The sequence below is a fragment of the Bubalus kerabau genome, chromosome 9, assembly GCF_029407905.1.
Source record: "Bubalus kerabau isolate K-KA32 ecotype Philippines breed swamp buffalo chromosome 9, PCC_UOA_SB_1v2, whole genome shotgun sequence".
Classification (NCBI taxonomy): Eukaryota; Metazoa; Chordata; class Mammalia; order Artiodactyla; family Bovidae; genus Bubalus; species Bubalus kerabau.
Window position 1 is genome coordinate 61081541 of NC_073632.1, and position 25686 is coordinate 61107226.

The 25686-nt window shown below is 37.4% G+C and overlaps 1 protein-coding gene across 1 annotated transcript in view; it reads right to left on the reverse strand.

Annotated features, from left to right (window-relative positions):
• Positions 1-6196: 6196 nt before the first annotated feature.
• Positions 6197-25686, reverse strand: part of FHL5 (four and a half LIM domains 5) — a 57240-nt gene continuing 37750 nt past the window's right edge. Inside the window, exons 2-6 of the mRNA XM_055535452.1 lie at positions 24177-24347; positions 23218-23392; positions 21267-21436; positions 16621-16807; positions 6197-10484 (exon numbers count right to left, since the gene is read on the reverse strand). Of these exons, the coding sequence (XP_055391427.1) occupies positions 10321-10484; positions 16621-16807; positions 21267-21436; positions 23218-23392; positions 24177-24335 (855 nt within the window). The 5' untranslated portion in view covers positions 24336-24347 and the 3' untranslated portion in view covers positions 6197-10320. The remainder of the gene's footprint in view (positions 10485-16620; positions 16808-21266; positions 21437-23217; positions 23393-24176; positions 24348-25686) is intronic.

The window sequence follows — 25686 nt, forward strand, 5'->3', positions numbered from 1 at the left end:
CTAGATAGCATATTGAAAAGCAGAGACATTACTTTGCCAACAAAGGTTCGTCTAGTCAAGGCTATGGTTTTTCCAGTGGTCATGTATGGATGTGAGAGTTGGACTGTGAAGAAGGCTGAGTACTGAAGAATTGATGCTTTTGAACTATAGTGTTGGAGAAGACTCTTGAGAGTCCCTTGGACTGCAAGGAGATCCAACCAGTCCATTCTGAAGGAGATCAGCCTTGGGATTTCTTTGGAAGGAATAATGCTAAAGCTGAAACTCCAGTACTTTGACCACCTCATGCGAAGAGTTGACTCATTGGAAAATACTCTGATGCTGGGAGGGATTGGGGGCAGCAGAAGGGGACGACAGAGGATGAGATGGCTGGATGGCATCACCAACTTGATGGACGTGAGTCTGAGTGAACTCCGGGAGTTGGTGATGGACAGGGAGGCCTGGTGTGCTGCGACTCATGGGGTCGCAAAGAGTTGGACACGACTGAGCGACCCGAACTGAACTGAACTGAAGCGACTTAGCACAGCACAGAGTTTTAAAAAAGACACCATTTTGACAAAAGTAATAGTTATGTAACCACCACCATCACTCCTCAAATTTCCCTTGTAACCCTCTCAATTCATACCCTCACCCCCAGCCTCTAATACCACTGATTTCTGTCTCTATAGTTTTTACTTCCTCAGAAATTCAACTAAACAGGATCATCCAGTTTCTAGTCATTGCTGTCTGATTTTTTCATTTTTATACATGTTTTTCCATACATTAGTAGTCTCTTTTTATTCTTGGGTAGTATCTCACTGTATGGATACACCCTGGATTTTTATCCAGTTACCCATTGATAAACACTTAGTTGTTTCACCTGTGTCTCCTGCATTGCAGGCCGGTTCTTTACCACCTGAGCTACCAGGGAAGCCTGTTATAATAATAATAAAGCTGCTGTTAATTAATAATCTTTATTGATAAATATTTGTATACCAAAAAGTGTGCTTAGATGTCTGTTTTCTGGAATTCCTTCCAAAGTAATTAAGTGAATAGTCTGAATCTATGTCCAAAGAGAAGTAATGCCCGTCAACAGAAAGATAATGCTGAAATAGAGAAATGGGGACCTCTGGAGGACCAGGGCAGCCCACACATGCTGTTATGGTACGATAAGAGAATTTAGGATGCTTAGAGCTGTCTGTACTCAGCAATAGGTTAAAGTCCTCTGCACTTTTGAGAGACACAGAGAATGCACAAAGACACAAAGAATGCTTAAACTGGAGTTTAAGCAAAGTAAGTACAATTAGATTTCTAACTAAGTACATGATCCAAAACTTGCTGGCTGGCTTGACTCCATATTTGGCAGGCGTATTTGGGACGGTCTGGCTTGACATAAAAGCTACTCTGCATGCAAAATCTATTTTGAGGAACCAAAAGGAAACTTCAAGTAAAGAGTTATTCTCCAGGGCACCTGAAGATTAAGTGTCTGAAGACACCCTCCTGAATTCTGGTTGAAACAAGTGCATCCTACAGATCAGTAGTCTCTGGACAAAGAAAGCAGTGATATCAAAATAGAAAATTCAGAGCAGATGCTTGAAGTTGCAGGTGCTGATTTGCAGTCTAGCTGCTTCTCACATGGGCAACTTCATTTCACACAATCAAGATGAGAAGCAAAAAGGATTTACATATTTATCATGGTTACTGATAACATAAAGTATTATTGTAATAACTCTTTCACAACTAAAATTTAATTCAGTGAGTATTTATTGCTCTTCTACCAAGTGCCAGACATTTTGTTAAGCTCTGGGTTTATAAACAATGAATAAAAGCATTATCTAGGGGTAGAGCAAGGGTAGAAAGGAAGGTGACAATAACTGACATTTAATTTTTTAGTAACTGAAATGTTTTAGGTAGATGTGAAGCAGCTTGCATCTATTTCATTTAATATTCAGAGCAGGTTTTTGAAGCTTATATTACAGATCCCAAATTCAAGATGGGAAAATCGAGACTCAGAGAGTTTAGTAACTACCAAGTGTCACACACCAAGGGAAGTGGCAAGGCTGAGACCTGTACCTGGTATGCCTGGCTCCAAAGACCATCATCTTTTAGTTAGATTTTCTCCCATTTCTGATTGTAATGTAAATCAAGTTATTTAAACTGCTCACAAAATTGTAAAAGAAGTTGAGGAAAATGGTGAGTTTTTTTCTAACGGATATCAGTAAAGATTTGACATAGGTGATAACTTTGGGCTTTGGAGGTTGATTAACATTTTGACAGGCAGGAGACTCCTAGGCGTAGGAAGTGTAAAGGAATGAAGCATGTGGAGAATGACAAAGCTTGCAAGAGAAAATTTTTAAATCGTGGCTTTTCTTATGAGAATTAGGTATAAGGGATTGGGGAGGGGGTGGGATCCAAGGCAGATTGAAGAAAAAAAAAAAAGCTTTATGAGATGTACTTTGGGTATCAGATAATTCACTGATTTCAGGGATACAATTTAATAATTTTTTTTTAGTAATTTTACCAAGTGGTGGTGCCACCATCATCATAAGTCAGTTTTAGAATATTTTCATTCCCCTCAACAAAAATCCTTCATGCCCATTTATAGTATATCCCCATTCCTTCTCCCTGCCTTAGGAAACCATAGCTCTACTTTCTGTCTATAAATTTGCATTTTCTGACATTTTGTATAAATGGAATCATACATATATTATCTTTTTTGTCTGGTTTCTTTCACTTAGAACAACATTTTCAAAATACCTGTTGTGGCATGTGTCAGCACTTCATTTTTTATTTTTGACTAACATTCCATTGAATGGTTATGCTATGCTTGTTTATCCATTCATCAATTGAATGCTTGGGTGGTTCTACTTCTTTGGCTATTAGGAATAATGCTATTATGAACATTTATGTGGATGTATGTTTTCATAGCTCTCAGGTAGATAAGTGGAAGTAGAATTGCTGGGCTGTTAGATAGTTTTATATTTAACCCTTTGAGAAACTGACAAGCTGTTTTCCAAAGTGGCTGCATCATTTTACATTCCTGCTAGCAGTGTATGAGTGTTCCTATTTCTATGCATCTTAATAGCACTTGTTATTGCCTGACTTACAGATCACAGTCTTTCTAGTCCATGTGAAATGGTACCTTGTGGTTTTAGTTTGCATTTTCTTAATGACTAATGCCCAGGATATAAAATCTAAAGACTCTGTCTGGATGATACATTTAACTAAGATGCAGAACATCATAAGTGGAATTTGTAGGAAGAATAATAAAGTTGTGAGCTGTTCACATGATACTGAGTTGCAGATGTTCAGAAGGCAGAGAAAAACTCAGGTCTGGAACTCAGAAGAGAATTGAAGGCAAGACATGTATATTTAGGCTCAGTTACGTAGAAAAGGCAACTGAAGTCAAGAAACTAGAGTTAATTGACAGAGAAAATGTAGGAATATCTATTTTAAAGAAGCGGGTAAAGGGAGGTATGACTTTAGGAGACATAAGAGAGACAAGTGCCATGGATGCCACTGGAAGACAACTTTTAAATTTTGCTAATGTTCATATTTTATTGTACTTCCTTGCAGTGTTTTTCTTCACACATAAATTAATAAACTTAGTAACATGGACATATCATACATATTTAATAATACTTTATTTCCACTCAACCTTGAGTCATGAACATTTTCATGTCCCTAGTCTTATTTTTTAATGGCTAAAGTAATTATAAATAGATACCATAATTAATTTATTCTCTTATTTTGGACCTTATTAAAGAATACTGAAGTAAACCTTTCAGTACAAAATATTTGTGTGGTTCTCCAATGATTTTTCCAGTATAAATTCTTAGAAATTGGAATTTCTTGTTAAAAGGATATAAAAAATATTAAGACTCTTTATATACATTGCCAAAGTTCTTTCCAGAAGTACCTTTCTCTCTCCAGCAGTGTATGAAAATAATGAGCCAAATGTATCAAACATGAAAAGAGTTATCTCATAGATATAAGGAAAATATTTAACATTGTTATTCTTTTAGGAGATCTGTTTCCAAGATTGCCATGAGCCCCTATTGATGACAACTAACTGGAGAATTTTGTTTTTAATTTTTAAAATTATTTAAGGTGTACTACATGGTAATTTGATAGATACATATAAAAATCAACATCTCTATCAGTACACACACAAAGACATATATATATAGTGAAAATATTACTATAGTCAGATTTTGAACAATAGCAAATACCTCACGACAGCATTGAAACTGTAAATATTATTGACTTTGGTGACTACGTATCTGTTGGTAGTATTTGAGAGTAATTTTTCCTTGAGAGAGGTTATGCATGCATGCTAAGTCGCTTCAGTCATGTCCGACTCTTTGCGACTCTATGGATTATAGCCCGCCAGGCTCCTCTGTCCATAAGATTTTTCAGGCAAGAATACTGGAGTGGGTTGCCATGCCCTCCTCCAGGGGATCTTCCCCACCCAGGGATTGAACCCGTGTCTCTTACTTCACCTGCATTGGCAGGTGGGTTCTTTACTACTAGAGCTACCTGGGTGACAGATATCAAATTGTAGTTCTCTTGTCAAATTTTATCAAATTTTATTTTCTGTTGTCCATTTATTTTGCTTTCTTCAATTGCCTTGTGGTTTTGAAAATGTTTTATTATACTATAGGGAAAAATGTCTTTAAAAATCAATTAAATTTTCTTTTTTTTTCAGGAATGTTAATTTTTTATTACCACTCTTTTTTCCTTCACTTCTTCTTTATTCATATTCCCTCATTTATTTCCTTGGGTTAGAGTTCTCAGATAAATAGCTTCGTAAATGATGCTACAGAGGCAAATTAGGAGTAGGTTGTAACTTGTATAAATAAAGAGTAAACCTTTGGGATTCCGTGTGTGGACTTCCATAAATGTCAAACCTAATTTTTGTTTTTAGATGTGATGGGAATAGCATTTAATGTCACTGTTTGAGTCATTGAATGGATGTCTGTTGAGCTCATTAATGTTCCTCATTCAGAGAACCCTTTATGGACATCCACTCCATAAGTTTATTACCATTCGTGGGAAAATACTTGACCCAAATACTCTTTGCTTCTCTGTGACATGGATCATAATTCTATCACAGTAAGCTGTTTCCTTTCTCAACCACAGAGATATACAATCCAGGCATTCTGAATACACATAAACTCTGTTACTTCCTGTATAAACTGAAACTTGAGCATGAATCATTTCCATTCCTTTCCCCTCCTTTTTGATTCTCAGTTTGAGAACCATCTCCTCCAACCCCACATTTAACACGTATGTATGGGTGTGCTCGGTCATATGTGACTCTTTACGACCCCATGGACTGTAGCCTGCCAGGCTCCTCTGTCCATGGGATTCTCCAGGCAAGAGTACTGAACTGGGTTGCCATTTCCTTCTCCAGGGATCTTTTGGATCTAGGGGTTGAACCCACATCCCTTGAATTGGCAGGCAGATTCTTTACTGCTGAGTCACCAGGGAAGCCCGATCAATTTCCTTTACTTCTTCTTAGAAAGAGGACCACAAAGTTCCCCAAACATTTCTTTACAGTTATTCCAGCTGACTTTTGGAATGTTTCTGGTAGGACAGTGAAGATCTAAAGATCTGATAGTTTTGGGGGAAGAGCTTCATGATAAAGGTTTATCCCTGCAAGTATAATTTCTAGTAATATTCTGACCATTTCACTGAAGAAATACCATTCCAAGACGTAAATGTTTATTGAGTATTCATAAGAATTTCATCATATATTTCAAAGCCCTATGACTTAAAAAAATGCTCTGGAAATGTTTGGTGAGAGATATTTTTCTGAATGTTTCTTTGTGGAATACATTCTGTCATTAAATGAGTCGTCTAATGTAACTCTAGAGAGAATTTAACTGATGCTTGTAGTATGGATTAGCTGAAGTTACATGAAGTCTATTACAGATGCAGATTTTGCTTTAGACAAAATTAAGAAGAGATTAAAAGCAATGAGTCTTACCAATTCCTCCAGTACATAAATGAAATTAGCAGAAGACTACCTCAAAATAAGAAATAAGAAAATTCAACTGAAGTGAGATATCTCTGATAGAATATTTTTAGAATCACAGATATAGTAATTAAAATAATTCTTAGTTTAGAATATTTTATTTTTTTCTTGTCTTTCTTTTTTTATTTTTAATTTAATTTAATTTTTTAAACTTTACATAATTGTATTAGTTTTGCCAAATATCAAAATGAATCCGCCACAGGTATACATGTGTTCCCCATCCTGCACCCTCCTCCCTCCTCCCTCCCCATACCATCCCTCTGGGTTGTCCCAGTGCACTAGCCCCAAGCATCCAGTATCGTGCATCGAACCTGGACTGGCAACTCGTTTCATACATGATATTTTACATGTTTCAATGCCATTCTCCCAAATCTTCCCACCCTCTCCCTCTCCCACAGAGTCCATAAGACTGTTCTATACATCAGTGTCTCTTTTGCTGTCTCGTACACAGGGTTAAAATGTGATCATTAGAAGACAGAACATAGATATGGAGTTATTACTGTTTGGGTCAGACAGAATTGAATTATGCTATTCCTGTTTTAATACCCTGAAATGATATTTGAACAGATAGCTAATTTAGGTGTTATAAAAGTGAAGATAAAATTCATAACTATGTAATAGACATATATAAACACTATAAAGTTACTCCATATATATCTTGCTTACTGCACAGTTAATGTAAAAAATAAATCTCTAAATACAGTTTGAGAAATATATACTATGAAAACTTATTTAGCCTAATAAAATTTTGAAGATCAGAATTTGTAAAACAAGCAAAAATGATATTATTGTAATAATGAACATCTATGATTGTATTTGAGAATAATTTCTGTGCTCAATGAAATACACCTCAAGCATATTATAACCATCTTTTCCTATTTAAAACATGAATTGCTATCAATATACCAAAAGTAGGTTAAAAAATAATTTTTTCTTAAAAAATGATGTTATTATTACTAACAACAGACATACATTTTTAGGTTAATTTTTCATTTGTAGGACTAAATTTTGCAGTGATATTTAACCAAGGTCTTTTTTGACAGTGTGATTCATTTTCACCATGGTTGAGCAATCTTTCCCTCCAAAGTACAATTTAATGTTTCTTTTTTTAAAAGTAAGTTTTCAACCCATGATTGTAGCACCATTACACTTCACTTAACCAGTAGGCCCTAGATTTTTCCAATATGATATGTTATGGTTTTGTTGAGTGAAAACTGAAAACTTGGGCACCCTTCCTTTTATGATGAAAGCAGAAATTCTTTTCTGCATTTTTCTTTTTCATCTCTAACTGCAACATGACAGCATAAAGTATTTGATTGACTTGTTCACTCATCATTAAATCTAGCTCTTGGTTTGCATTACCTATTGCTGCCCCTTTCTTCACTTCTGCAGCCACTAATCAAAGGTATTACTGGAGGTATATCTTCACCTTCAGAAACTTGCCCTCTTCTGTTCTAGGCCACATGCGATCATTAGCACAAGGTTCTTTACACATTGTCATAATGCTTAGCACAATGTTCTTTACATGTTTTTCTCTTCTTTTTAAGAACAGTAACTAACTTTCTCTTTCTCATTCTATTAAGTATAAACCATTTATCCTAAGAGTTCATACTCTCCCTTCATCTGACCCTTTTCTTTAGCAATCCCATTTCTTCTTCCTCTTTGGCACAGTTACTGTGCTATTTCCAAGCCATTGGGTTGTTCTCAGCACACAGATTGGTTTCTAACTGCTTCCTTATTTGTGCAGATGTCATGCCCTGAATCTTGGGAGCCCACTGCTTTCTGAGACAGTCCATTCTATCTTGTGATAAGTCAGTTAGAGGGTTTTCTTTTTATTGACCTAAACCACCTATACATATTATGTATGATTTTTACTTTTATCTTTATGTGTCAGTCTAATTGTGTCTTTTCTCAGTCTAATCATGTCTTTTCTCAGTTGTTGTTGCTCTGTGTTATGTCTATAGTGGTGCTTTTTATGAGCTCTCTGCATCTGGCACTCCAATGCTTCCATACCCTAATCTACCTCCCCACCACCCCAGAATCATAGCAGCTTGAGCTGTAACTGTGCATTGTACATCTTTAATATGTGTTTGATGACTAAACTACCCACTAAATATGGAAGAAATATCTTCTAAAAATAGAGATAATTCCACATTTAGAAGGTAGCTTAGTGATAAGATATACTTAGCTATACTTCTCAAAGGATGACAAAATCTCTGTCTTGGAAATGATTCTGTGAATTAAGTAAAATGCCCCATCATGTGCATACTCACATCCCCCCAGTCTCACACAGCAAAATGCCTGAACGATACCAATTGTTTAAGAAAAACCATTTTGTATGTTTACTTCTAATTGATTAACTGAGACAGTATTACATATTGTATATCCACATAGATTCAGAATGGCTTGGCTTTCTAAATATATTGTTCACTGTTTATTCTAAAGCATTGAACAATTGGCATATTCAGTTCTACATGTGCAATTTCAAGCAATGCAGGAAGAATATCGGTATTTTTGCCTACATTTAAATGTTAATATGAGAAAATATCTTGGCATTGTTAATACCCAGAAAAGGACAATTATGTCTTTCAAATAGCCGATGAAGCCTGACCTTTTATTTGTATCTCTAAATTGCTAACATCTCCAAATGTTCTTGCATTTTAAACTTTTTCAAAAATTGTGTTTCCATAACAATTTTAATTGAATCTTCTGTGATGCTATTTTAATCATTGTAATCAACCACAGCATGTAATTAGACTTCAGTCAGAACCTTTAGTGCACTAATATGAGTAGACACTTATAAAAATGTCGTGTCAGTCTGGATTTCTCCTCCTGACCTCTCTCTGCTGCACCCGTGACGCTATAACCAAGGGTCATAATTGAATGAGAGCAGAGGTTGATTTCCACTTATCCTACGTAATGTGGAAATTTTTGTCCAGGGGCAGCTAGTTAGGGGCATCATCAATAGATGTGTGGTATAAAGATAAACATACAGTGATAGGTTTTCATTAAGGCTGTGACCAGTAAACACACTGGTTTATTTGTAGAATGGTTCCTGAAGGTCGAGAGTGCCCCTCAGAGTCAATATAAGAGACTGAAGTTCTAGGCGCGGTGATGGAGGCAGCATGGGTGACGTAAGTGGCACAGGTGATGTGCGTAGCCCAGGTGTGGAGGAAGCCTCATTTACAGACCTTATTGCTCTGTTGTGCTTCTTCACAGGTCCTGAATTATCAGCAGTGAGTTATTCTTTTTAGATTTTTATTATTACTAGATTTCTTTAAAACTCACTTTTATGTCTTCTCATTAATCATCTGTGAAATGTTGGAAGGCAAAATGCGTGAGGCTCAGAGCTAATTATGCATTCTATTATGCCTTTAGATATCTGGATGAAAGTCATGTTCCAACACACAATCCCTTCCCTAAAACTCATTTCCACAAGTGATGATTTAATGATCAATTTACTTTAAAGGTTTGCCTTGGGGGACAATGATTACCCTGGTTTGCTCTTTTGAAAGAATAGACTTTTCTTTCAGGGAATATGTAAGTATTTAGGAAAAAAATTTCATTGTGGACTTTGAAATGCTTTCAACACAAAATGTGTTGAAACCTATGCTTCGACTATCCCTGGGGGGAAAGGGCACCTTTGTATCTATGCAGAGAATGAGGGGCATGGTGCCCAGAATTCTCAAATTCCTTTGATTAAATATGGTAACCAACTACTTGTGGAAGTGGGGAGGATGAGGGCAAATTGCAGCTTTGTTTTTCAACTCCAAAGTTAGTACTTGTGAACAATAAAAGAATGATAAAATAACAAAATACCTAAATATGATTACTGATGTTTTCCCTGACCATTTTTGTTCTACCATTCACAGCCAAGCATGTTACATATAACTAGTGAGGAATGCAAACATTAGTTTCATATATTTGTCTTTCAATTTGATCTCTTGGTATCCTTCTTACTTTGCAGTTTTGAAAAACATCAGTTTTCAGTAATAAAATCCATGACTTCTAGGTATAGGTTATACATTAGATTACAATAAAGAAATATTTTCCCATATTTTCTAACAGCAGAGTGCAGTATTTTGCAAGGAAAGGTGTCTTTGTGATTTAGAGTGTATTCATTTCTGTTAGACTGTGCTTTTCTGAGCCCTTATAGTTCAATTAGAATGTGTGCAAAAACACTTGTGCTATAAACTCTACATGAATTTTTCCTAAAAATTAAGTCGAGTGCAATGTCAGTTGAGTTTTGGATTTAGTGAGAACAAAAGCAAGGTGGATTTCCGGTGGGGAGGGACTGTCTCCTTCTAGATATCAGTGTCCAGCCCAGAGCCACATTTGCGGCAGAAGATTTCCTTGTTGTGAGTCAGGAAGCCTTCCCCCACCAAGGAGACCGAGCACTTCCCACAGTTAAAGCATTCACTGTGCCACTGGTGGTCTTGAAAGCAGATAAATTTGGCACCTCTGAGACCTGTAAAGCAATTGGAGAAAAAGAGTAATCTATTCTTTCAACAAAAAGATGGAGCATTCTATCAGGTACACTTCTGGGAGCTGGAGATAAAACAGTAAGACCGCATCAAGAAAGTAACCAAGAAATGATGCAATCCGCAATGGCCTGTATCCATTCAGGAATGACACCCACAGGTTCTTCCTTTGAGATCCAGCCAGATACCCAGTCAATTTTGTCCCATAATCTGCATAAGTATGTTGAACTTGGGTATACAAAGCACATATTTTTGGAGACAGTTCCCGATTGCCTAAGACATAAGGCTTCCCTTGTGGATCAGAATCTGCCTGTAATGCAGGAGGCCTGGGTTCGATCCCTGGGTTGGGAAGATCCCCTGGAGACAGGAAAGGCTACCCACTCCAGTATTCTGGTCTGGAGAATTCCATGGACTGTATTAGTCCAGGGGGTCGCAAAGTTGTACATGGCTGAGCAATTTTCACAAGACATAAGGAAATTCAGGGTAGTGCAATGAGAAGAAGGAATAAGTTTTGAAGTCAGAACTTCAAAGTTCCGTATCTTATCTAAGTAAGTTACTTACTTAGTTACTTGCTTATCTAAGTAAGTTACTTACTTATCTAAGTAAGAATATTTTTTTCCCTCCTCGTGACCCTGTTTACTTTGAAGCAAAGTTAAGGTAAAATAAATGAATACTTCCCAGCCTGGTATCTGATATTTTAATGACTTTTAGTTCTCTTCTCTCTTTTCCCATGTTTAATTTTATTCAAGATAAAGTCCCACAGTCATATTGTGGCTTGAGACACAATTTCCAAAAGGCTCCAATAGAGAATTTCATCCAAACTGTCCTTAGCTAGCCTCATATGATAACCCTGTTACCTTGCCCAGAGTTGACTACAGTGTAGGATTGCAGCAAAGATGTGTGAATCTGATTCCTGTGGCCACTGAAGCCATGTTACCCAATGAAATCAGCTCCCCCATTTCAACTTGGGCCTTACTTGAGCCATAGGGTTTCTATTAATAAGAAAGGTATGAGAAGTTGAGTCTTTGATGAGACTCTGTCTCTATACCCCAAATATGAATCCAGGGTACAATTCAAGGAACTGATTTTGAGGAGTTGTTAAAAAGGAGAAAAGTCTAAGGTCTGGTAAGGGTTGGGATGCCCTAGACTTGAATCTTCATTTGCCAGCTTTTCTCTAAGTGATCTTAGTGCTATGAAATTCTTGTGGTTTGCTTATCACACTATTTTAGTGAGGCTAAAATAGTTCATGTGCTGATGCACATATAATTTCCAAATATTCCACTTGGTATGGTAAATCAAAAAAGGTGAATAAATATTTTATTTCACGTAAATTCTCCTTAGATATGATAATGAGCTTTTGTTTTCTTCCTGGAAATGTTTTTCGATGCCTTCACATATAATTTACTAGTTCAGGGATACATTTACATCAAATTCTTGTACTTTTCTTGATTAAATTTATAGCTTATTTATGATACCATCACTACTTTCTAATGAGAGTAAATCAATAATGTACCAATTAATCCCTGTAATGTTATTCAAGACGTTAATAAGCTGATTGAAAGAATAATGTTCCATATATACATAAACCACTTCTGTTCATGAATTTATTACACATCTAGCATTTTGATGCACATGAAATTTTCTTGATTTTGTTATTAAGCTTTGTACAGGTGGAAAATGTAAAAATAATTCTTCTAGAATTTTACAAAGAAGAATAAAAAGGAAGCATCTGGTAGCAGGGATATAAGAAAGTCTTGACTTAACATGTGAGATGTTGATAAACTGTTTTGATTTTGGATGTGTTTACTCCCTCAGATCATAAGGGTCATTTTCAATAAGAAAGTCAACCAGGAAACAGGACTCTGACACCTGTTTTATCTGGCTTCATTTATTCCTAAAATTCAGTAAACTAAGAGCTGGCCTTTGTTGAGCTCTTAAAGATGAACCAGTCACTATTCCAAGCCCTTTACTTCATACAGCTCTCACCTCACTCCATGGGGTAGTTATTACCATCAACCCGACTTTGCAGATAGTAATTGTCAAACAGAGAGTTTAGCCTCTTGGCCAAATCACCCGGCTGCTAAGTGGCAGGTCTGGAATTCAATCCTAGGCCATCTGTTTCAGAGTCTGTGCTTCCAACTTCACCAAATTAAGTCTGAATTTTCTTTCTTAAAGAACATAACCAGAAATATTAGCATCCCTGTCTGAAGAAGTCAACATTTGAAACTCACTTTACTGAAAATAAACAGAAATAGAAAACAGCAAAGATGTGATCTTATTTAATTCCTCATTTTGCAAAGAAGACAAAAGAGGACCTTGGAGGTGAGTTGCATACCTATAGTCACACAGTAATAAGGGGCAGAGACAAGGCCATGGTCTTTTATTCCCTAGATTAGTGCTCTTCCCACTAGGTCAAGCTGCTTCATTTATCTCCTTAGAAAGGCAAATCCTATCTTAGAGGAGGAGAAAAAACTTACAGTTACATCTTGAGTTTGTTCCTTATGCTGCTGCTAAGTCACTTCAGTTGTGTCGGACTCTTTGCGACCCCATAGATGGCAGCCCACCAGGCTTCCCTGTCCCTGGGATTCTCCAGGCAAGAACACTGGAGTGGGTTGCCATTTCCTTCTCCAATGCATGAAAGTGAAAAGTGAAAGTGAAGTCGCTCAGTTGTGTCCAACTCGTAGCAACCCCATGGACTGCAGCCTACCAGGCTCCTCCGTCCATGGGATTTTCTAGGCAAGAGTACTGGAGTGGAGTGCCATTGCCTTCTCCGTTGTTCCTTATAGATCTAGCTAATTTAAAATGATGTTTTAAAAGCAATTCTAACATAGTTTCTGGGGATGACATATTGTTTGCCTGAATGTATAACTTTCAGAAGATAAATGTTTGGTATTAATAGTATAGTTCCCTGTGGTACATTAGTTCAAATAGCTCAACTTTAAAGAAGCACAACTACAGAGAATATATATATATATATGTGTGTGTGTGTGTGTGTGTATGTGTGTATATATATTTAAAAGTGTTAGTTGCTCAGTTCATGTCTGACTCTATGACCCTATGGACTCTAGCCTGCCAGACTTCTCTGTCCTTGAGATTCTCTAGATGAGAATACTGGAGTGGGCTGCCATGCCCTTCTAAAGGGGATCTTCCTGACCCAGGGCTCAACCCCAGGTCTCTCACATTGCAGGCAGGTTGTTTACCATTTGAGTTACCTGGGAAGCCCATATATATTTAAAAATCAGATCAAAACATACTAAAGTGAGTTGGAAGTTTTTGCAGGCATTTAGTTTCTGGTGTGTCTCAATCACAGAGCCAAAAGAAGATTAAGATAATGATCAACAGACTGATTATTCTAAATATATATCCTGCATTTGGATTACTTTTGGGACACATCTTTGGTTCCTGATCATCCCTATGTTTCATGTGGAAAATGTGGTTTTTCTGTCTGATTTTAAAAAGCTGGGTTCAGTAATTGACCTGCAGCAGTCCATCAGAAAAATCACTTAGACACATGCATTTGCGGTGATGGATCAGAATGGAAACTCATCAGGTTCAAAGCTTGTATAGGCTCTTTAAGATCCATACTAGCCATTTGAGTCCCTGGAAGTTTTCAAACATTTTTAAGTTGTTAAAATTTCTCATTTCTTCATGGAAATCCACCTCCAACCACCCCCCCCCCGCCCCCGTCTTTTCTGGCCAATTCAAGAAAAGTGTAGAATAAATTGTCTTGAGTCCATCAAGCTGTGATTGCATATTCTACTAAGTTTTTTGAGCTCCAGTTACTGTTACATTTTTGGAAGTTTCATTTCTAACTAGAACCAGTAAAGAGGGTGGCTTATTCCCTTGGCTGCAAGAGTTGCCAGATATGCAAAAGCCGGAGAGGAGAGTTATTAACAGCCCAAGCCTTGGAGCCCTATGGTCTAAAATTGCCAGTGTATGTCCCTGAAAGGGCTGCAGAGGTGACTTAGCTGAATGATTGTGGGAGGAACAAAGGGGGCATGCCCTACACAGTGGGCCAGTCACTCAGCTCCCGTGACAGTGACCTGACCAGGAGTGTGAGGGCAGTATGCTCACCTCGGGCAGGCTCTTCATTTACTTTTTGGCTGAAGAGATGGATTTTACATTAGTTTCCAAGCTTATGCAGGCCAAACAAAACATGCTTGCTGGCCAGATGTAGCCCATGGGCCAGTGTGAGAGTCTAAAAAATATGGTGCCTTGTATGGAGAAACAAGACCATGCTCTGTTTATCTAGGAAACTTCCTCCCTTGCAAAAAAGTGAAACCTATCAAGCTGGGCTTGCAGCAAAACTCTTTACTTGAAGATAAATAAATATTCAATTTTACTTGTGATATATCTGAAGATAGAGGAGGAGAAAAGGTATAAAATAATCTGTAATAATCCTATGTTACATAAACTGAGCCAGAAGCGAAATATGATCTAAGAGTACTAGGAATGGAGAACAGAAATACAGTTCTGCCATGTTATTTGGTGACCATACCTAAAAGAATAGCTATTGAAATGGAATATTACTCAGCCATAAAAGCGAACTTATTTGAGTCGGTTCTAATGAGGTGGATGAACCTAGAGCCTGTTATACAGAGTGAAGTAAGTCAGAAAGAAACAAATATCATATATTAATGCATGTATATGGAATCTAGAAAGATGGTACTGATGAAATTATTTTCAGGGCAGCAACGAAGGCACAGACACAGAGAACAGACATATGGATTCAGGAGCCGGGGAAGGAGGGAGACAAGGGACATATGGAAAGAGTGACATGGAAATATACATTACCATATGCAAAATAGATGGCCAATGGGAATTTGCTGCATGACTCAGGGAACTCAGATCAGGGCTCTATAACAACCTAGAGGGATGGGATGGGGGTGGAGGTGGGAGGGAGCTTCAGGAGGGAGGGGACATAGGTATTCCTATGTCTGATTCATGTTGATGTTTAGCAGAAACCAACACAATACTGTAAAGCAATTATCCTTCAATTGAAAATAAATTTTTAAAAAGGAGAGAAAGAAAGAAGAACTATTAGGTCTCTCAGGGATGAGAGTGTCAGTTCTCTTATGACAGGATTAGCATTTTAGAAGTAACTCTGGGGAAAATACAATGTGCTTTTTACCTTGAAAACTCATTTAGCACAGATAGATTTACCATTTATGTTAAATGGTAAATTTTGAAAATTTTGAAATTTGAAAATGGTCCATTTTCAAATCATATCACACATATTTTGTTCAACAGAATGCTATCTTGTTTTATCTATTCATAATTAGATAATTCTGTAAGTGAACAGAATGAAAAGAGAATAATACATTTGTTAGAATCATCTTAAATTGAGGTTTAATTAATTCCTCACCTATGCTATTGTAATTATTATAACTTCTGATTTTTGCACAGTACTTGCATTTAATTAAAACTTTTTCTATTTTAAGGCTCCTTTACGCTTGTTTAGAATTGAGCAGCATTTTGATTTATAAGTATCCCTTTCTCCCACTCAGTTTGTTAAAGTTCTACCTCAACTCAGGCCTGGAGAAGGATGTGGCAACCCACTCCAGCACTCTTGCCTGGGAAATTCCATGGATGGGGGAGCCTGGTAGGCTACAGTCCATGGGGTCGCAAAGAGTCTAGGCGACTTTCTTTCTTTCTATAGTTCCTTCTGGAGAAGGAAATGGCAACCCACTTCAGTGTTCTTGCCGGGAGAATCCCATGGATGGAGGGGCCTGGTGGGCTACAGTCTATGGGGTTGCAAAGAGTCGGACACGACTAAGCAACTAACACACACACACACACACACACACACACAACTCAGGCCTCCTTGTGAAGGTCTTCTTTGTTCATCTTACTCTCCTTCTTTCTTGAACTATTGCTTTACTTTGAGTCACTACCATGAAGTTTTAGTATTAATGACTCTCTACAGAGCCTAGCTGCCTTAATTATACTCTATACTTACCTTGAGGGTTCTGTGTAATATTCATATTTATATATAAGTACTCATGTTTGTTTCAAAAGGAGACATAAGGGAAAGATCATCCTTTTTAAAATGACATTTCCTAAATTAACTGTATAGCATTTTCAGAACCATACTTTTTCATGCTAGGACTATATTAAACTTACCAGTAATAGGCTTGGTGCAGGCGGCACACTTTTTGGCATAAAGATGGTTGTAGCAGTCCAGACAGAATGGATAGTCATCTCTGGACATAAACTCTTCCTCACAGAGCTCTTTCCTACAGCCGCTGCACAGAAAACACTCCTTATGCCATGGCTGGTCACGAAACGTTATCCCACCTGAAGTTATCACCTGAGAAATGATCACAAAAAAGGCAATGATCATGGAATGTCTTTTGTGATTCTCTGCTTTGTCCACAAGTGGTACTTCGAGCTACCCTATCACCTTGTGTCAGGATGCCTTTTTCCTGTGATTTTTTTGAACCAAAGTAAAACAAAAGGCTATCTCGATCAAATAGAACTGATGAGAATTATCCTAATTTTTCTCCTACAGTGTTATAGGGAAGAAGCAGGGTCATGATGAGCTCAGGAAGATGAAAAAGATATAAGCCCTTGATTTCTTTGCTCATCTTTCTCTTTCTTGTTGGTCTTCAAAGATCTGCCATTAGACTTAAGATACTTTCTATGCTATGTTCTTATGTTCACATATAACTTCTAAGAATCCTAAAAAAAAAAAAGCTATTTTTTCCTGAATGCTTTATTCAGCAGTAGCAACCCTGAAAGGATTTGCTCAGCACCATTCCCAGGAGGTGCTAGTGGTAAAGAACCCATGTGCCAGTGTAGGAGCTCCAGGAGATTCAGGTTCAGTCCCTGGGTTGGAAAGATCCCTCAGAGGAAGAAATGGTAACCCACTCCAGTATTCTTGCCTGGAGAATTCGCATGGACAGAGGAGCCTAGTGGGCTACAGTGCATGGGGTTGAGAGAGCTGGACATGACTGAAGGAACTTGGCATGGCATGCATCATCTGCTGATAATGACTAATATTTCTAAGGTGTTTTTTCAGTCTTTAGTCCTGTGCTTAACCTGTTCTTAACATTCTCAACATCCTGACACAGTATCTTCCCTCTTTAGAGATGAACCACTCCAGAGAGTTAGAGCAGTTACATCTCTTGCTAGGGACACACAGAGTGAGAATTCAAACCTGCAGCCTGATTCCACAGTCTGTGTGCCTAACCGCGAACATAGTACTGAGACGAGATTGCTTTGCACTGATAAGCCACTGAGAAGTCTTTGTTGAATGAATGAAGAAACACCAAAGGAAGAATGTTTGAAAGCAATTCTAGTATTGTACCTAGCACAAACGGGATGACTGTGGGCAACTGCGTGTTTTCAGCGCTAGGATTCAGTCATCACTGCTGTACATTGAACCGTAATGTGTAATGTGTTAGGGTTTTGCAGAGATGCTTGTTACTCCTCCATAAAATATTTTGTAGCCCAGTTTAATCCATGGATTCTACCTTTTAAAAGACTGAGATATCTCTATTTAAAAATCAGATGGAAAAATATTAGACAACTTGACTTGTGTAGCAATTTTTAAGTCCTAGCATCTTTCAAATCCATGGCTACTGAGCTCTTGGGGGTGGCTGGGGAACCTGGCAAGCATTCATAGAAATGTCTTCTAATGACTGAAGCAATGTGATATCTGAGATGGCACCTGTAGTCTTTGATGCAAATTAACTAGATATAGAAAAAGTCTATTCTAAGCCATTCTATTGTGACAAATTAAACTGTCTATGCTCTAGGCTTTTGAAAACATTATCCTAAAGATATTTAAAAATTTTCCAATGACTACCTTAATAATTAAATTTCATATAAAGTTATTTTTTGTAAATGAGAAAAATATATATACTGTTCTAAATAAGTAAATGGGAAACATAATGGTGTGTGTGAACTAAAGCAATTTAAAATACCCCCTACTGACTTCAAATGCCTTACAACAGGCACAGCAGAATTCAGGATTCTTTTGATTTGTTTGGTCAAATGATTAGCAGGCAAGGCTTAAAAGATTCAAAACTTGAAAACTGTATTCACAGCAAAATGAAACTTGATGTATACACTAAAGATTGTTTCATTATGGAGATGAAACTCTGGAACATTAAAAATAGCTTGTTTGTGATTATATTCCTTTTGAAGAGGCAGACAGGCTAAGATGAAGTCTAATATCCAAGCCTGGTTTTTGATACTGATTGATCCCAGGATTTAGAACATGTTTCTTCTCTGGCAAAGTGGAGGCAACAATGATTTTGCACTCAGTGGATGACAGCTGATCAATTTTAGAACATGTGAAACTTGTGGAGTTTGAATTCAAAGGACTGTTGTTTGAGGTTACTTGCTTTCTGGTAGAAAATACATTTTAGTTTAAGAAAATAAAATCTATGAAAAAATTCTGTGGGCTGGTTGTCAAGTAGTTTTTGCTTATTTTCTTTTGTTTTATATTTGGTCTTTGGCTTGGGTTGAAACAAATTGTTTTTCTTCGGCTTGGATCATCTTGATTAGAAACATTTATATCCAGTTTTCCTTAAAGGACTTGCAGTTTTAAAAAATTAAATAGAAAATAATCTGGCATGTTGTGATCTGTCTACTACCCAATACAAACATTTCATAAATTTTTGGGGACTTAAAATCATGTCCTAAATATAGGGCAGGCTCCTCTAACCTGGGAAACATCAGGGCTTTGGCTCCAGACAGTGCTCAGCTATGATATACTAGAGAAGATATTTGAATCTTGAATAGCATTGAAGGAAACTTTACATCGTGTGCCCAACAAATGATTTTAAAATGACTCCCACAAGTCTCATTTTAGTGTAAGTCCTTAAGAAACACAGCCTAAAAACGGCCAACTTAGTTGTCCCTCAAAACAATCAGGTCAATCTATCCATTTTATTTCCATCATCTCTTTCTAAATGCATTTCATTGACTTTTGCAGAGCTTCATCTTCATCTGTCTTCAGGGTCATAGAGTCTAACTGTTTCTTGTGAAGTCATTTTCTAAGTCAGTATTTCTGATAGAGTAATGGAAGTCTCCATGGTTGAGATGGTTTTATGTCATGTTACTTTTAGTTGTAATTTTCAGCTACCACAATCCTAAAGGAAATCATTTCTGAATATTCATTGGAAGGACTGATGCTGAAGCTGAAACTCTGATACTTGGGCCACCTGATATGAACTGGCTTATTGGAAAAGACCCTGAAAGATTGAGGGCAGGAGAAGGGGAAGAAGAGGATGAGATGGTTGAATGGCATCACCGATTCAGTGGACATGAGTTTGAGCAAGCTTCAGGAGTTGGTGATGGACAAGGAAGCCTGGCATGCTGCAGTCCATGGAGTTGCAAAGGGTCGGACAGCAACTGAACTAAACTATTGTGTAATTTAATAATTGTAACTTAGGAGTTTATCGATGCCTCCTCAAATGCAGTATCAGTATTTTAAATATATGTAGAAACTCACTGTGTGTGTTAATTTGTAGATAGTGGTAATGACATGCTAGCTGTCTGGATGCAAATATGCAAATAGTCTTAAGAGATCTGCTAGAGTAGCCTGTCAGAGAAGGCAATGGCACCCCACTCCAGTACTCTTGCCTGGCAAATCCCATGGATGGAGGAGCCTGGTAGGCTGCAGTCCATGGGGTCGTTAAGAGTCGGACACGACTGAGCGTGGACACTGAAGTCGGACACTTCACTTTCACTTTTCACTTTCATGCATTGGAGAAGGAAATGGCAACCCACTCCAGTGTTCTTGCCTGGAGAATCCCAGGGACGGGGAAGCCTGGTGGGCTGCCATCTATGGGGTTGTGAGAGTTGGATATGACTGGAGCGACTTAGCAGCAGCAGCAGCAGCAGAGTAGCCTGTAGATCAAAAGTGTTTAGAAACCACTGTACTGAATTAGTACATGTTTCCATGATTCAGACTTTCTGATCACAACTTACAGGGGTATTTGAAACTTATGATACCTCACAGGTCAAGGATTTCTTTGAGAACATCAATATATATTAATGGATTACAGATATGTTATCAAGGTGATAGAGATGAGTGACTTTTTCATATAAAAGCTTAGAGGATAAAAAAAAGAATTGTACCAAGTTTACTTGAAAAATGTGACTTTTTTTCCTATTGGAAAAGTTTGAATGGGTATCCAAGTTAAAAGGCCCTACATGAAGCTTTGCAACTGGAGGCGAAGGAAACCACTTGTAGTGCTTAGCCTTCTTTCTATCTAATGAATGAGTTTCCCTAATGAGCTTGTCACTCTTGAGTATCATTCTCTTATCTGTCTACTGCTAGAAATATAAAAGCTTCAAGCCAAGAAGACATTTACATTGCTTGGATATAAAGTGAGGAGTGAGATATCCTGTTTAAATTGGTTCCCTTAGTCACTCTGTGAGACAAATACATCTCCCTCTGAAATTATATGGATCAAAAATTTTCTAAGAAATATTTGTATTCAAAGAGAGATGTGGGTCCTTCACCAGAATACGTGAAATCTTGCATGAACATCAGTGAATGGAACTGGAATATCAAATAACTTGAGCTTTTGAAACATTAAATTCATGTTCTGGGCGGCAATTTATGGTGATAAAAATAGATGGGCTTCCTCACTGTGACAGGTAGTGCTTTTGAACTTGTTGGAATTCAGTACTAACGTGAGTGTGCAAAGATGGCTATAAGATGATAGTATCAGTTAATTACAAATATATAATGTTGCTAAAAAGCAATGGTTTGGAAGATTTCATAAGCTTCATGCTCTATAGATATTTACCTTCTTACAAAAGCTGCAGTAGTGAGCAAACTCCTTCTCAAAACACGGCACACAGTAATTGCCACTCTCTTTGGAAATCAAAGGTTTAGTTCCTATTGGCTGTCGGCAGTGCTCACACACAAAGCAGGTTTCATGCCAGTAGTTACCCTTAAATTCCATTTTGCGGGAACCTGGACCCCAAAAGTAAGAGTCTATTAGTACAAATCAAGTTTCATTGTTTTCTTTTAAGCAGTAATACATCAAATCACTTAAACTATATGTTAAGGTGATAAACTAATCAGCCACATAGAAAAAAAATAGTGTTTGGTTTCCAAAACATTTATCTGAAAAAAGAGGTCGATAGAGTTCAGCCACAATGATGGTGAATTACTCTTTCACTGGAAATTCTTGTGCTGTTTCATAATTTTATGATGTGAAAGGACTGTAAAAGTAGACTCTGAAAGGCTGCACATGGTTTAGATAAATTGGGCCATAATAAGAATTACAAGCATATTAGGAATGCCCAGGGCACAGACTACTGAGATTGATGTTGTGCAGTTACAGTCTCCTAGAAAAATCTTTGAATCTATAGTAAGAAAATGAGAGAGAATTGTTCTTATGCTGCTGTCCATAGGTATTGAGAAGAGGATCAACGAAGAGGATTATTACTTGCCTAAAGGTGTAACAGTTTACATGGATCCTTGCTTTCCCTGAGAGAAAAGAAAGATGACTGACCCTCAGACCAGTGTGTGTTGAGATACAAAATGATGCTTGATTCCATTCTCCTATGGTGGGCTGTGCTTTTTGATGCTATTGGTTCTGCCTAGGACAGGATGCTTAATGCAGTTTTAGCATTATTTATTGGTGTAGATTTTATTCCCTGGTTCAGTTTCTGGTTCAAAATGTTTCTATGAATTATGTTTATGACAATATATAAAAGACAGTACACTTGGCCCATTGGAAACAGAAAGTATAATCTTTTCATTTCTAAAGTACACTAAATGAGATAAAGAGATAGTAAGAAATATGTCTTTCTGAAAAGCAGGGTTTTGTGTAATAGTCCCCTTTATCTGTGAAGGATACATCCCAAGATCCCCAGTGGATGTGTGACACTGCAGATAACACCAAACCTTGTGTGTGTGTGTGTGTGTGTGTGTGTGTGTGTGTATACCATGTTTTTTCCCCTGTACATACAGACCTATGTTAAAGTTTATAAATTAGGTATTAGATTAATAACAATAAAATAGAACAATTATAACAATATACTGGAATAAACATTATGTGAATGTGGTCTCTCTTTCTGAAAATATCTTGCTGTACGAATTTAATGCCTTTTCCATCTTCTCTAAGTACTTACCATGCACTGTGGCCGTAACTTGCAGTTTGAGGCATGACAGCAAAACTAGCATAAATTTTTCCTTCTTCATGATTTCATGGATGGGGAATTTGTTCTTACATTAGATCTTGGTAACCTCAGCATGTGATTTATTTCCTTATTAAATTAAGAACTGTCTTTTCATTTAAAGGAAGCACTTTATGGCTTTTTTTCAGCATACCTGATTGCCAGCATCACTACTATTGCACTTTATTTTATTAACTAAAATAAAGGTTTCTTGAACATGAGCACTGTGATACAGCAACAGTCTGATCTGGTAACTGAGATGGTCATTAAGTGACTACTGGGCAGGATGCTCTGGACAAAGAGATGATTCATGTCATGGAACAGGTGCAGGGAGGTTTCATCACACTACTCAGAACAGTACACAATGGAAAACTTAAGGAACTCTTATTGCTGGTATTTTCCAGTTAATATTTTCAGGCTTAACATTTTTGACCTTGGGTGACTACAACCATGAAAAGTGAAACCATGGAAGGAGAATGGGGGTACTAATGCACTACACTCTTCCTGTGCTTGGGTTTAATTTAAAGCATTGTAGCTTCAGTTATAGACCAAAAGGCCTTGAGATCTTACCAGGCATGATGGTCTTCTTGCAGTGAAAGCACTTGAAAGAGCACTCATTAGAATAGCACTCCGAGCACAGCAGGCACTCATCCTTGGCAGCAAAAGGCTTTTCTACCAAAGAGTGATTGCATTTGGTGCAATTAAAGCATCCTTCATGCCAGTGACGGCCTTTGTAACAAAGATCCTTCGAGACAGAGAATAAAAGTTAATTAAATGTGTTTATGATCAAACAGGCCATTTTGTAAGACAATACTAAACACTCTGGGGCTCTGGTGCTAGTAGGTTTTGCTGTTAGCTTGAGGGCATGATGTTATTGATACTACTACCTGGAGAGAGGCGACTCTCTGCCGCAATTAGGAGCTAGAGCCTGCTTCCTTGGTTGGTCACAAAAGATAGATGGAAAATAAGGGGACTCTCCTATTTCTTCCAATTTCCTGAGATGATTTTTATTTTTAGATGATAACATCCTATTACTGTTTAAGATTTAAGTAAACAAAATCTCAACACTACTTACCTAAAGCAAAGATTAAAAAAAAGAGAAAATAGACAACAATATGCATTCTGGTAGGAATGGGCTATATGCATGAGGGGTGTCAGGGCACAGTGTCTTTAATGAATATGAAACTGATTCAGAGTTAGGAAATAAAGGTTTTTGAATCTTTATACTTCCAATTGTTTATCAGTTAGTCATTTATACTCTTGTCATTCTAGAAAAAACACTTTAGCTGTGTAACTTGGGTCAAATAACTTCTTTAATCTTTAGCGTCCTAAACTGTCTCCCAAGATCACTGTAAGGATTAAAGCATGTGTTATGTTTCACAGTGCTGAGCCTTGAACATCAACTTGATTGATGATAGCTTTGAAAATCCTTATATCTAGTAGCAGAGCCTTAGATTATTAAAGAAAAATAGGAATCACAACACATTTTTCTGCTGATCATATGCAATAATTCTGTGAATTAAACCTACCTTGGAACCTGATTCAATTGGTTCTTTGCACTCCTCACAATAGTTAGAAAAGATACGATCATAACAAGAAACACAGTATGGATTGTCATCCTTTAGTACATATTTCTTCCCAAGAAGTGATGCCATGCAGTATTGGCAATAAAATTGAGGAGTTGTCATTTTGCCTTAATCCTATGAATAGAAAAATAATTCACATACATAAAGGCAAAATTTTTGATAAATTATAAAGCCCCAATACAGCATGAGTCAAACACTTGAATGGATTTATATCTTCTTATATGAACACCCACCAGTTTAGGAAATACGCTGTAGTCATGGTGACACTTGGAGGGATTTAGGAAAGGCTACTCTCCCATCTTGGCAGTTCCTGCGTATTTTGCTAGCAAAACGCATCAAGCCAGCAGCCGGAGTGTGAAAAAACATCTTGTATTCATCATTCACTAATGTGGAATTCAATGAGAAAGTGATATTTGTTGAAATAGGGTGGTTTCACCTCCAGGATATAAATATGAACTGTTGATAGAGCTTTCACTAACTGTCATCACTTACTAGCTTGTTGTAGAGACCTGGAGGTGGAATTCCATGGAAATAAGTCTTTTTTTTTTTCTAACTGAAATAGAAATTACTAATCAAGTACATTGTCATTTTCTATGCCATCCTTTTATTTCCCAAATTTTTGGGCTTCCCATGTGGTGCTAGTGGTAAAGAACCTGCCTGCCAATGCAGGAGACTTAAGAAATGCAGGTTTGATTTCTGCACATTAGTTAGTTCTAAGGTCCCTTGAGACATTCTTCTTACCTGTGGCTTCACCCTCCCCAACTACACTGTTGTACCTGCCATTGAGCAATATGTAGACATGCAGTCAAAACCATCAGTGGTAGAAAAGAGCTATAGGCTTCTTAAAGTTTTAGGGCTAAACTAACATGTACACAGAAGGAAAAATAGCAGCAGCATTTTATAAAATGAAAAATATAAAGCCAAGGTTAAGAGAAGAATTACAGTTATTTTGTAAATTTAGGAAAACCATTTAACAAAATACATGGATTTCAAAAGGTTTTTATTCAGTTGTTCAGTCATGTCTGACTTTTTGCAACCCCATAAACCACAGCACGCCAGACTTCCCTGTCCTTCACCATCTCCCAGAGTTGCTCAAATTCATGTCCATTGAGTCAGTGATGCCATCCGACCATCTCATCCTCTGTCATCTCCTTCTCCTCCTGCCTTCAGTCTTCCCAGCATCAGGGTCTTTTCCAGTGAGTTAGATCTTCACATCAGGTGGCCAAAGAATTGGAGCTTCAGTTTCAACATCAGTCCTTCCAATGAATATTCAGAGTTGATTTCCTTTAGGATTGACTAGTTTGATCACCTTGCTGTCCAAGGGACTTTCAAGAGTCTTCTCCAGCACCACAGTTCAAAGGCATCAATTCTTCATCACTCAGCCTTTTTTTTTTTTTTTTTATTGTCCAGCTCTCACATCCATACATGACTACTAGAGAAACCATAGCTTTGA